Genomic DNA, 14,110 nt, shown 5'->3' on the forward strand with positions numbered 1-14,110 from the left:
TTTCTTTTTAAAGCTGGTTGAGACCCACTGATTGATGTAATTGTCCATTAATGGGTTACAGCCCAGTTTGAAAACCATTAATTTTTATAACATAACTTCCAAAGAGAAATGTTCTGAACTCTCTTGCTAATTTATAAGTTAATATCTGGGATATAAGCAATTATAACACTGAGTTTAAGGTCTCATTAAAGGATGTAACTAGCCAAATCTGTCTTCCTTTGTGAACCCTTCCTGACTCCCTCAGGCAGATCATCCCTCCTGCTTCCATGTTCCGTGTTTCTTCACACAGCCAGCAGACATTTTTCAAGGCACTGAGGTGAGTAGCATACCATCGGTCTCTCTCAAAATTGAGCTCTCTGAGGGCAGAGATGGTGGTGTCTTACTCTTTTCTAAATCGGGTTTTTCTTGATGTGGTTAGTGTCTTACCCATAGATACCTTACCATAGATATTTATCATATTTGAAATTTTAAAATTTTATTAGTTAATTAATAAAACAATAAACCCATTACATGTTAACAAAAATATCTTTTATGAAACTTACATTTTCCAAGTAAAAAAAAAAAAACAGAAAAATGACATTGTTTTACATTTTGCAAATCTCTTTAGTCTGACTTAATAGCAGATATCTGCATTCTCACGTCTACTTCTACATTCAGTCTGTTGCAATATGGTGTTTAGGTTGAAACATATGAAGAAAATCCACTCATACACACGGATGTGTAATTGGAAAGGGAGTATCTGAATAGCCTTTTCAGACGTTGTGGACATTCTTGTATGATATTACACCAAAATTTGACAAGCGGTAGTTTCTGAAAGGTTAGTTGCAGTGTGGACTCTGCAACCTTATTAATGCACTTCTTGTCCTGTTCCATCTTGTAATTTGAATGGACTGTTTATCTGCATGTAACATCATAGATGGGTCATTTGGAAAACATTGGTTCATTGAGTTATGCAGATCTCCCAGTTGTTGATACACTTAATGAAAGAATATTAAAAGATGGCATTCATTAATACTATCACTTTGATTTCTTTAGAAAGGTCTGTAGGTATTGGGAAATTGTTAAGCCCACTGTAGAAGATTAAAATTTTCACTTGAAAGCTCAAATTTTATCATTTGCAACAAACACTGTTGTTTTCCTTGAAGTGAGAAGGTCATTTCATTCAGTTTTGAGAAAAATGTATGATAGCCATCCAAGTATGAATAACCAGTTGGTTAGTTGTTCAAGTAAAAACGGCATTCCACGAAAAGCAGCCTGTTTGGCCCACAACCTACACAACTTCACAAATGCCTTTCTTCAAGACAACCAAAAAGATATGCTTTACGCATACTCCCCTTCAGTTACACAAAATACTGAAAAGACAGATCAAGTATTGTGAATAAAACAGAACCACTGATTCATCAAGGACATTGTTCAGTGAATGCACGGCAGTGAAGATTACAACTGCTAACTACCACTGCCTTGATCTGTGCTAAGGCACCAGCAGCTTTACCCACAATTGTTTTTGCACCAACAATGCAAAGAGCAACACAGTGACAGTGTCATTAGGCAAGTAGTTCTGAACTAGCAGCCCCCTCCACAGACATTAATCGCTGGTCCAGTGAAAGGAGTGTGCTGCCAGGTCTATGTATCCAGTTGCCCAACAGGAGATGGCCCTCATGATGATTCTCAAAGCCTAAAATTTACATACATTTAAATCATAGAGCCTCCTCACCTGATTCCATGCTCACTAAGCAAACTTTTGATAAATGAATGCCACCTAGTTAAACTCCAGACAGAAAATGCCAAGTGGCTAGGCTGATGCAACTGTGTGGTCTGCTTCAGTTACATTTCTCAATGTTAATTAGTAAGTTGCCATTATGCTTTTTATTAAACAGTTATGATGAGCTATGTTGAGTCAGCAGCCCTGAATCCAATCAATTTTGGGACACTGATGAGCTCGTTTCTGAGAGTAAATGCTATCTTATGAAAACCTCTCTCAGTAGTTTTTGTTCCTTATGACAACTTTGAAATTGTCTAAATAGGGATGACACTTTTGACAATTTCAAATATAAAATCAGAGATTTTTGGAGCCTAAAAACAAAACATGTAAAATGTTAAAAATAACACCCCCCAAATATGTTTTCTCGTGGAAGTATTAAAATACTGTTATTTCCTAAGTTCTCGAGAAGAGATGACTATTCTACTCTATATAATTTCCTTAGTTGTAGTTTGGTGCTTTGAACACTGAACACAAATTCTTTATTGATAAAGTGAGATTGAATTACGAGCAGGCACAGAGAACCAGCTTGTTCAACACTTCACCTCCTTTCTAGCATGTCCACCTGAATTGTAGAGGCTGGAAAGCTAAATAACTACATTTCCCAGATTCCTTTGCAGTTGAGTTTTAGATGTCATTTAGGTTCTTTCCAATCAGATGCACTAAAGCGGGCCTTTAATTTGGAGCCGCATTACGTGGGGAAGGAGGCAGGTGTGCTCACATAGAATGTGGCAGATGTGGACGGTCCTGGGGCTGGCAGCCTCATTCAGCAGTTCCCTGATCCCAGCACTGGCAACAGCAACCTGATAGTCCAGTTCTGCAGTGTGGTTTGGGGATGTATTTCTGGAATGTCAGGCAATTATTCTGTGAGCTATCTATACACCTTAATAAACTCTGTGGGTTTAAAGTACCTTGAGTGGCTTTTGTTGCTTGTAGTCAAGAACTGACCAATTCACATTTTAATAACATTTCCTTTAACATAATAATGTTTCTGGTTTCTCCAGTTTTATAGCAGTATTTTCTTTCTCAATTATTTTTCTAAGCCAATACAATGTCCCTTGTATACAGTTAAATGCTACTTAAAAAAATCAAACTACTATGGCACTGTTTTAGGATACATCTATATTTTATTACAAAACCATTCTTTTGGCATTAGTTGGTTACAGTGATAGCAAGATACTGTGAGCATGGCACAGCAGCTCTAATGTAACAACTGCATTCCCTGCTTCCTGAACCGAAACTAAGTTACCTCATATCCATTACATACAAGTGACCTGTAATCATTAATGCTGCAAATCCTGACGCATATATCATTTAGGGAGGAGCTGATGCTAAGGGATTAGAGTAAATGTTGGTAAGACTACAAAAGTTCCTTTATGGGACTTTCTGTTTCTTCTCCCACCCCCCGAATTACTTTGCTTTAGGAAACAATCACATTACTTAGAGCTAGTCTGAATAGCAGCAGCACCCAAGCAGCATCACACCTAGTTCTTGTTAAAAAGCAGTACCTGCACGATGCACATTTTACACCACAGGCAAAGGGAATGCTCGCTCTAGTTTTAAACTCCTGCATTAGAGTCTCTTAAAAAAATAAAAGCGTTCCATCAAGTTCTTCTAGATGGTGTTATTGCTGTACATTTGTTGGTGGGTCACTTTCTGTGCTGTGTTTGCTTTGAAGGGATCTTCCAATGTATCTCCAATATTCCTTTCTTATAGTGTCCTTTTCTTTAGCTAGGATTTCACATAACTGAAAACAAAAAACAAAAATTCATTAAAGAAAATGTATAAGTCAATCTCTAGGGCAAATGCTTTTGAGCCAATATAGTTCAACGCAGATCACGTTCAAATGAGATACACCACCAGTCACATACCATGTTCACCAGTGTCATGGGTGTTGCCCTAAACAGCAGAACATGCCTTGCATTGAATTCTGAGTAATGATGTTGAAAAGGGGCATGAATATTAGTGGCACTGGGCAGACCCCACTTTGAGATACTGAAAAGATAAGCAAGGAGTCCCACCAGCTTACCTCTAATGCTTTATTAAGAATGTCCTCCTTGTTGTCGCATTGGTTTTCTAGCATGTCTTCATAGATATCCACAAGAAAGGCAATTAGGTAAGGGGAACTGTGACTTGGTTGTAAATCAAGTAATTGATTTAACAGATTGGGATATTTGGAAAGACCAGGATCCTGCAAAATCCTAAGAAAAAATTACTCTCAATTTTGAGAACGAAGGAAAAAAAAGTAGAAAGATCAAGAGAAAACGACCCCTGTAGCATAAGCAAGAAAAGGAGACTTATTTTGAATGAAGGAAGTTGAAACTAAATGAAATTTCTAAATTATATGTGAGCTTTATCATGGATAATTAAGAGCTGAGCAAAATTAGTTATAAAGAATACCAAAGTTTATAACTCAAACTACAACACACAAAATTAAAGCAGAAAATAAACTATCTTCTTAAAATTAAAGTGAAGGGAAAAAAACTCAGGAAAGATTCTCTTGACATAGTTCCTTATTCCTTTAGCTCTCCAGATAATTATGGGTCCCAATCATGAACACATCTCTAATGTGACTCCATACTTTGTGCTCCTTGGGCCTAGCTTCCTTAGAGATCTCTAAGTTCAACAAGGAGCCTGGTTATGTCAGTGGCCAGGCAAGTGAAACCTTGTCGACTGAGGGAGTGAGACTTGTAACAGGATATCTCTAGAAATGAAAACAGAAAGGTTGGCTATGCAATCTGTAAACAGTCTGTCTTGTCTTACTGTGCTCCTGAGCTGAACAGAAACTGAGTATGTGTATTCCGTTCTTTGACAGAAAGACCACAAGATTCATAAATACAATTAATATCGTATTATTGTTTACTCATGGATTATTCTAAAAACTGTGCTGGTTTGTGCTTGTGAGGGGAAGAGAAGAGTAGATGGCACTCTTCTTGGGTGATACCAAGACACTGTTAGCTTCTGCTCTTAGATCTAGAAAAATGATACATTCTTTAGTATCCTTTTAGAATCTGATTACGGAACACAATCTGTGATGCATCATTTTAGCAGGTTGTTTTTTATCTAAAACAAGCAAAAACAACTGCTTACCCTTTCAAATAGTTCCATGCACTTTCATTATGTGGTACTAGTTTGATCATTTCCAGAGTGTACCTGTAAGAAAAAGACCACAAATAAATATGTGTATAAACTTAAAAGAGCAGTGCAATAATTGGAAAAGCTTTAATAAGATTATGGCACAGTTTGCATACGAGCTTTCACTTATCTGTCTTAGTGGATGCTGGTAACTCTTTAGCTCATTCCTAAATTAGTGAATTCCTCCAATCTGCACCTGTCAGTTCTTACACACTTCCTCCCGGCTATATATTTGTAACCAATTCCGGGGAAAGACATTTAACTAACACGAAAGCTCAATTCACAATACGAAAAGAGGGACCGGCCCCGTGGCCGAATGGTTAAGTTCATGCCCTCCACTTCAGCAGCCCAGGGTTTCACCGGTTCAGATCCTGGGCGTTGACATGGCACCGCTCATCAGGCCATGCTGAGGCGGCCTCCCACATGCCATAACTAGAAGGACCCACAGCTAAAATATACAACTATGTACTGGGGGGATTTGGGAAGGAAAAAAGCAGGAGAAAAACAAGCAAACAAAAACAAAACAAAACAAAAAAACAATACGAAAAGAAACTAACGTGGGAGGCTTCCTTTAATTTAGGCTTTCCCTCTGAAGGAAATGTCAACTAAAACAAGGAGATTTTCCTTTTATTGGTAAATCTTGAGAAAAAAGTCTAAGATCTACTAATGTCAGACAAATCCTTAGTCACTGAAAAAGAACTACACAACTTTAGGAGCTAAAATAAAAAACAGACAACATGGAAATTATGTAGGCAAAGAATAAAAATAAGAAACCAACACAAACATATATTTCTTAGATTCCAAAAGGTCACCAGTACACTATGTGATTCCCAGGCAAATGGACACTCCCCACCTTTCTCTTCCCCTTAACCAGATTATTAAATACAATTTAGATCCAGTAACAACAAATTCCAAGGCAGTTACAGAATTGTGCTTCATATACTTACTCAAATGAGTAAGGCACTGACTAAAGTTTAGTGATCTTGGTTTTGTTGCAGGGCTGTTACAACAGCATTTTTTTCCACAGAGAATAATAATAAACTCATTCAGCATTATGAAAAGGTTTTTCCAACTACTTTTACATGACCTAATGTTTTCAGTTATTTGTAACCAGGTCCTTGCAGGTCTTAACTAGTTCTTGTAATTTCATTTTGACAATAGCTAAAACATTTTATTTACATGCATGTGCACTAAATCATTACCTATTTTAATAACTGAAAAATGGACTTTGAGGTCAGACTGCCTGGCTTCAAATCCTAGCCCCATTAGTTATTATCTGTGTGCGCTCAGGCACATTACAGAACCACTCTGAACCTCAAGGTCTTCATCAAGCATCTCAGTGTTGTTAGGAGAATTAAATAAGAATTCTCAGCATACAGTAAATGCTTGATAAATGGTAACTCCTATTAATAGTGCTAGTAGACTATGTACTCATCTGGAAACATGGCCATGATATATTAAGTGAGCCCCAATGTGTATAATATGATTGTTTACATTTCTGTGCATAAATGTTTGCAAATATATTTATAAGACTCTCATTAATTGCAACTCACTCTAAAGAACGGGATATGGGAAAGAGAGAGAATGAGAGATTCTGAGGTTTTACTTATATAGTTTAGTACAATTTCCTCCACAGCTAGAGTGAATTACTTTTTATAATAAAAATAAAAACTACAGAAAATAATCAGCTACATCTATATTCTTCGAATTAAGAAAAATTAAACTAAATTCTAGATAACTATAGCTACACGTAGCATTTTAAATATTTCTTTTACCTATCTTAAGGGTATGATAAACCTTAATATGGAAAACTCCTTTGGATTCTTGGCTAATTACTTCTGTTTCTATTTGGTAACAGAAAGCCAGTGATATGCCTTTGAAGGCTATGAGAGAAGTCTGTATTTTCCAAACTCTTCGTATTCAATTTTCAAATATCTTATTATTACTAACCTAGTGAAGTATGCTACAGTAAATAAGGAGTGTGTAATATTTGAAATCCCTAGTTAGTAACCGGTTAATTCAAGGTAGAATAACCTGAAGCATTCTACCTTTTGACAAGAAAGCTCCTGAACCCTCTAAAGGATACTTTGTTTTCCTTCAGAGTACTTTTTTTCTAATCCTCAAAACAGAATACCAACTCTTAAAGAAAAAAGAAAGTAAAAAATGGAGTGCTGGATGACGAGTCTGAATTTTCTCTACTTAAGCCCCAGTACTTAGGTTAAGATTAAGAATAATAAAATTATTTTAAAAAGTCCACTGTTGGGGCTGGCCCCATGGCCAAGTGGTTAAGTTCATGTGCTCCGCTTCAGTGGCCCAGGGTTTCACCAGTTTGGATCCCGGGCATGGACATGGCACTGCTCGTCAGGTCATGCTGAGGCAGTGTCGCACATAGCACAACCAGAGGCACTCACAACTAGGATATACAACTATGTACCAGGGGGCTCTGGGGACAAGAAGTAAAAGAAGAAGAAGAAAAAGAAGATTGGCAACAGATGTTAGCTCAGGTGCCAATCTTTAAAAAAATAAAGTCCAATGTTATTCTTTAGATCAATACTACTCAAGTAGAACTTCCTAAGATGATAGAAATATTCTTTATCTGTGCTGTCCAATACGGTAGCCACTAGCCACATGTGGGTACTGAACCCCTGAGATGTGACTAGTGCAACTGAGGAACTGAATTTTTAATTTAATGTCATTTTAATTACTTTGAATTTAAGTAGCTGTATGTGGCTAATGGCTACCATATTGGACAGTACAGCTTTGGAGAGCAGAGCAGTGGAAAGAAAGCATAAGGTGTGCTTGCGGGGCACGTGGCTACTCCAGAAAGAAGCCTGGAGCTGAGTTAATGCAGGATACTGGATTGTAGACTTTCTTTTTTTAATTTAAATCACCAGAACTCTATATCGAACAGATAAAAGAAAAGCTAGCTGCCCTCATCCAAGCAGAAGTAAGGGCAAAGGAGATGAAAGACAGACATGCCATAAAAATCAGCTCTGCCCAGCAGGTGTTAAAGCAACTTTTGTAATTAAAATTATGACTATGGTCTCATCAGGCTATAAAAGCAATAAACACGTTCAAATTTAAAACAGACACTGAGATAAAACAAAGTCAAAAAGGAGGTGGCTGTTAATGTTTATCAATATAACACAGACATTCATGCCAATTCAGAAACTTCTAGCTCTTATAACAACTTTTTCTATTTGTATGCTAGAGCAGTAGTTTTCAACTGGGGATAATTTTGCCTCCCAGGAGACACCTGGCAATGTCTGGGGACATTTCTTTTTGTCACAACTCGGGGCAGGGGCTTACTACTGATATATAGGGCATAAAGGCCAGGAATGCTGCTAAACATCTGCAAGGAACAGGACAGCCCCCTACAACCAAGACTTACTTGGTCCAAACCCTGCACTAGAGTAACATGGCATCTGGGCACTATTATCTAAAACGCAACAGAATTTAATGAGACAGTTTTAAAATAAAGCTTGTTAGACACTAAGAAATCTGATATCTTCTCAATCTGTATTAGCAACAATATTTCAAGAAACTTAAGACACTACAAAGAAGTATACTATATTATTTGTAAATCTGTCACTAAAGGTTTCATCCAAGTATTCTATCCTATGCGTTCCATGAGGGTATGAGTGGGGGCAGTCTTATCTTTGCTGTATCCCCAGTCCCTGAGACGTGGTAGGCACACAAATATTTTAATGAGTTACTAAGTGAAGAGATTACTAACTGGACTTCTCTCTCCAACACAGCACGATCATCGTAGCCAGTTGTGTTAGAAATTACGAAGTATCTTTGGTTCCAGACAGAGTTATTTCTCACATCCTCTTTAAGAAGTTGGTCTACATACTGCAGCTCATTATCCCAAAGTTTAAATTCCTATGAGAAAACGAAAAATAAAATATCCAATTAGAAATGTCCTATTATTTATAAACAATAAAAATAAATAAGTCAAACTTCAGCAAAGCTAAGTAGGCACAACTGAAGACGTGGGAGTCATCATATACTTGGAGGAAAGTGATAGGTGCATGTCAAGGAAATGGAGGGGGAAGAAAAGTCATCAAAGACAAGGGAATGGAGATGAGGAAGGAAAAAAATCAGAAAGTGAGAGTCTGAAGCCAAAATGGCCTGTAATTCAGTACTGTCTTCCTGAGAGCAATTTAGATACCAAGAGGCATGTTTATATTACTTGACCGAAGAACTACTCTAAAGCTAAATCAAAAGCAAAAAAAAGTATATCTAACTAAATGCTTATGCACTGTTTATGGGTGAAAATTCAAGGGGGAAAAACGTCAGTAAATAAAATGATTAACTATAGTATAGTATATTAATTTTATGTGATTTGATATTAATACACAATATTAAAGGGACATATTCAAAAATGCACATATATGATAAAATTACATTAAAATACATGTATTTAGATATAAATGATTATATTATAAAGCTGTTTTAATAAAAAAAATTTATGGGGAGAAGAGAACCAATAAAGACAATTTGAAAAGGAGTAAAATGGTTGAAACTTAGAAACATTGCAAAATTGGGGATGATAACTATGAAAAAGCTAATGGAGTTATATTCCTTATTCAATAATAGCAAAAATGTAAAAGCTAATAAAAACAAAAATACTGAATACTTTTTGAAAATGTATCCTTTTAATCAAATTTAGGAAAGTTTAAATTTTAAGTAAAAAAATTTTGACGAAATGTTCTTCGTATAATGAATAGTGGACAAAGTAGCAATTACTGGAAAAAAGTTCAGAGGAAACAACACTGGAATTGTTTGCTAGAATAAATAAAATGCCCAGAGTGGGAGTAAGAACTATTCTGTTCTATTCAGGATTTAGCATAAAATTTTCACAAGTGGACAGAAATAAAACCATAAGTTACTATAAACTCACATTCTGAAGTTCATATATGCAAAGACCTTAGTTTATACTATGCCCTGTTAATAAAAATAACACAGCTACATTAAAAAATTACAACTATGTTTTCTATTCAATTTGCTAGCAAATATGTGATGCAAATTCAATCTAAAAAATATTTTAAAATTACTATTATTCTTCTTTAACATGAAGCTACTCATCAACATATCCCAAGAGATTTTAAAGGTTAACCAACATGAAGGATGTCAAGTTTTAATTATCTTAATAAAGCTTCATCATTACATATTGTGTGCAATGATCTACATGTGTGTTTTGGTTCAGAAGTATATTTACAATTTAATAGTAACTTTAATTTAATTCAGTTAAAAAATAAAAATCCAAAACACATTGTAACAAGAAAGGTGATACCTGAATAACCCATTGTCGATGTTGCCAGGCATGATAATTCTTTGCATCCTGATTAAGAATATCAGCAATAAACTCGAGCTCCTGAGATGGGTCTTTTAGCCATTCCACTAATACTCGCCTATGGTGCCTAAAGCCAGGAGAAGAAGGGAGACAAGTTTTGTGTGAATTTACCCGAGAACTAAAGTATCAGCTGCATGAGTTACACTAGGGGATGTGGAGGGGCACTCAAACAGAAATTCACCTCTAATTCTCAGGACTCTCCTGGAGAGAAAAGGTAACACAAAAGAAACACTAAGAGAAAACATTTCACAACACTAAGAGTTGAGTAACGTAAAACAGTGATTTGTGTGTAAAAAGAAATCACACACTTGGGGCTTAAAGAAGGGTTATCTCAAGCTAAATCTGGAAGCACAGTAATCTTCTGACAAGCACAAAATTCTGTCAAAGAATTGTGAAACACTCCCAGAGCATAATGAGACCACAGGAAATGTGATGCTATTTTATCAAGTATAGAAGCTCCTCTGGTTAAAAATAGGCTGTCAGTTTTCCTGAAGTCCAAAATGCCACCATACGAGCCAGTGTTCATTCCACCAGTTGACGAAATTCACTTCTATTCTGGCAAGTAGCTATGTCAAGTTGCAGGTTTGTCAAAAGAGGAGTTTCTGTACTAGGAAAATACCTCTAAGAGTTTTCTACTGGGTTCTATTTTTATAATTTTTTTAACCTGGGGCCGGCTCCATGACTGAGTGGTTAAGTTTGTGTGCTCTGCTTCGGCAGCCCAGGGTTTCCCTGGTTCGGACCCTGGGCATGGACCTAGCACCACTCACCAAGCCATGCTGAGGCGGCGTCCCACATGCCACAACTAGAAGGACTCACAACTAAAATATACAACTATGTACTGGGGGGCTTTGGAGGGATGAAGGAAAAATAAAAAAATCTAAAAAGTAAAAAAAATTAAAAACTAATTTTTTAACCTAAAATATTTATAAAAATCTATTAGTGAAAATCTTCTAAAATTCCTTGTGGTGATGATTGTACCTATCTGTAAATATACTAAAACCACCGAATTGTACACTTTAAATGGGTAAACAGTATGCGAATTATATCTCAACAAAGTTATTTTTTAAAAAATCCATAAGTATGCATTATACTAAAAGTGAACAGGGGTGATGGGGAAAACGGATTTAACACTTAATGAATTATCTGTTCTATATGTATGGAAAATTAAAAAACTGATCTTACAGAATATTAAGAAAGCAAGATACTACACCAAGAGAAAGATCCTAGAGGAAAAGGTTTCTAAATAATTTAATTCAGAAATCTTTCAAGTTAGTTAACACTAGTAATAATCTACTTTTCCAAGTTCCTTGTAAATTCTTTAATTTAGGAAAAACTTGATTAGATCCTTGTCAAGGTGACTTCTTGGAACAAAATACTAAGAAGCTCTCTCTGATGTTCTATGATTTAAAGAGTATTAATTAAATACTGGAGTTTAATCTTACAGCAGTTTTCATAGTGAGAATTTAATACAATGTGATCAATTAAGTAGGCTACAGGATCTGCATTATTTGTACTATATTGGTTATACCAGCAACCAGCAGAGTGGTCAATATAAATGTCCTGCGATTAAAAAACTGCTGGGTTTCAACAGCAGCTGCTCTGGGTGGCTCTGTACTTTGTTATTCATAACAATAGGTGACAAGGTGTGATGCCTGGATTTTATAGCAACAGATTCTTAAACAAAAGCACCTTAATTCGCAAGGTAAATAACTTCTTAGTGAGGGTCCCAAACTCTCCAGCTAATCGCTTTTCTCACTAGGACAACTATTTGATGATGCAGTTTCTCAGGAATGTAACAATCCAGCTATAAACAAAGAGGTTACAGTGGTGAGGCTGTTTAACCAAAATCCTACAAATGGAAATCTGCAACAGCCACCACTCCATTCTTTGCCAAATAATGTTCAGTTATTCACTGCTAGGGCTATTATGTTCAAATTCTTTGAAAATCAAATATCTACATATGGTTACAGACTCCTCAATGATACTACTTCATTATGCAGATTATTATTAGCCAAATGGGCCAGATAGCAGTTCGCACTCCACATTTATCAACATTTGGGACAAAGCTGTGCTTTCTTCTAAGGCTAACCTATGCGCTGGCTCCGCTCCCAACTCCAATCTACCCTCCATTAATTTATTCCCCCTTTCCTCCAGAATTCTCACCTTCTCTCCTTCTGTTAATACTCTCCCCTCACCAGGAAGTCTTTACCACCTTGGGAAAACAAAAATGAAAACCATAGCTTGACTGGCTACTTGCGATGTCTTCTTTTCTCCACAGCCAAGCTGCTTCTTCTATTTATGATTCAACCCACTGCCGTGTGACTTCTTTCCTCTCCCAACCACTTCTCTCCTGCCCACCTCGTCATCCACCCACCCTCTGGTGGGAGGGCTGCTCATGCCCAGATCACTAAGACTCACCTCCTTAACAAATGCACTGGTCATCTTTTATTCCTTACTTTCCTCGACCTCCCGGCAGTGGCTGATATTGTCATTCATTCCTTTCTTCTTAAAACTCTCTCTTTTGAATTCTGTAGCAACACTAACTTTTGGTTTCCTTCCTCAGTCGCCCTGGAACACTTCTCTGCCTCTTAAATGATCATGCTCACCAGCGTTCTATCCTCAGCCTTCTCCTCTAATTCTCCCTGAGCATCCTTATCTCCAGATGAGCCTTCTTCAACCACTTATTGGACAGCCATACATAGGTTTCCCATAAGCACATCAAACTCCACTTGTCCAATACTGAATCCATCCTTCTTCCCCAGAAATGAGCTGCTTTACACCTCCCAAATTCCTCAAGTGGTTAGCACCATCATTCACTCAGTGGTCAACCAAATATATAGACATCATTCTTCTCTGTCAGTCCCTCAACAAATTAAACTTCAGAACCTGAAGCTTCTGTCTCCAAAAACTCTCTCAAATTTCTCTCTCCCATACCCCCGACAACTCTCTTCAAACCTACACCACTGCAATGGCCTATGAGGACCATGAACCTATTCCAGTCCATCCCACACCCTTCTGAGACACAAATCTAATCAAGTTACTGCCTTAATTAAAATTTGTCAATAGCTCTCCACTCCACTAAGATCAAGTCCACATCTCTTATTAATGTTCATAAGGCCCTTTATGATCTCACCCCATGACTCCCCAATGTACTCTAATCACACAGAATTATATGCAGTTCCGAGTTCATCAAGCTTTCTTTTGTGCCTCTCCTCAGATGTTTTCTTTGCCTCAGAGGTCTTTCCTCTCAGAAATCATCCTTAAATCTCAGGTGTAAAGATAAGGTGGTGTGTGTGTCAGTCATTAGACTGGAAAAAATAAAATGGTGGTCACTCCTGCAGTATGAGCAGGCAGTGTGGCACAGAAAGAGGAGACAGCTCCTGATGGCATATCATGCTGCCCCTTCCACTGCACCACCATGACAACCACAACCATCAGCATCTCCTCCTCCTCCACCACCCTAACAGCAGCACAGTAGCTTCCATTCATGGGGTGCTCACTAGATGCAGGATACTGTTCAAACTCTTTGCTGTTTCTTTCCTGCTTGTTCTCAGTCCTCCTGTTCCATAACTTCTTTTTTCCCCATTGTGTTCTGCTCCCCTCGCCTACAATCCCCATACTCTCGTCTATGCTAAGAGGCTTACTTTCTAGAATAAGTATACTCTGAACTATGCTTTTCACACTGTACTGTAAAATACCTGGTTTTACTATTTGCCTTTCCCTTTTAGACTGTATCTGTTTCATCTCTGTATCCCCAGCATCAACAAAAATTTTTTTAATAAACAAATAAAAGATCAAATACCAGAAGTAATTTTATAACAGTGAATAGAAAACATTTTTTACGATATTTTTCTCTA

General features: G+C 37.0%; 1 protein-coding gene across 2 annotated transcripts in view; it reads right to left on the reverse strand.

The window, feature by feature from the left end:
• Positions 1–2,866: 2,866 nt before the first annotated feature.
• The window catches only part of FNTA (farnesyltransferase, CAAX box, alpha), a 30,328-nt gene continuing 19,084 nt past the window's right edge, over positions 2,867–14,110 (reverse strand). For both annotated transcript variants that reach the window (XM_046648530.1, XM_046648529.1), the window contains 5 exons: positions 10,194–10,320; positions 8,631–8,779; positions 4,850–4,912; positions 3,789–3,960; positions 2,867–3,506 (listed from right to left, as the gene is read on the reverse strand). In XM_046648530.1, coding sequence (XP_046504486.1) covers positions 3,384–3,506; positions 3,789–3,960; positions 4,850–4,912; positions 8,631–8,779; positions 10,194–10,320 — 634 coding nt within the window. In that variant the 3' untranslated portion in view covers positions 2,867–3,383. The remainder of the gene's footprint in view (positions 3,507–3,788; positions 3,961–4,849; positions 4,913–8,630; positions 8,780–10,193; positions 10,321–14,110) is intronic.

The sequence above is a fragment of the Equus quagga genome, chromosome 22 (genome assembly GCF_021613505.1).
Source record: "Equus quagga isolate Etosha38 chromosome 22, UCLA_HA_Equagga_1.0, whole genome shotgun sequence".
Taxonomy (NCBI): Eukaryota; Metazoa; Chordata; class Mammalia; order Perissodactyla; family Equidae; genus Equus; species Equus quagga.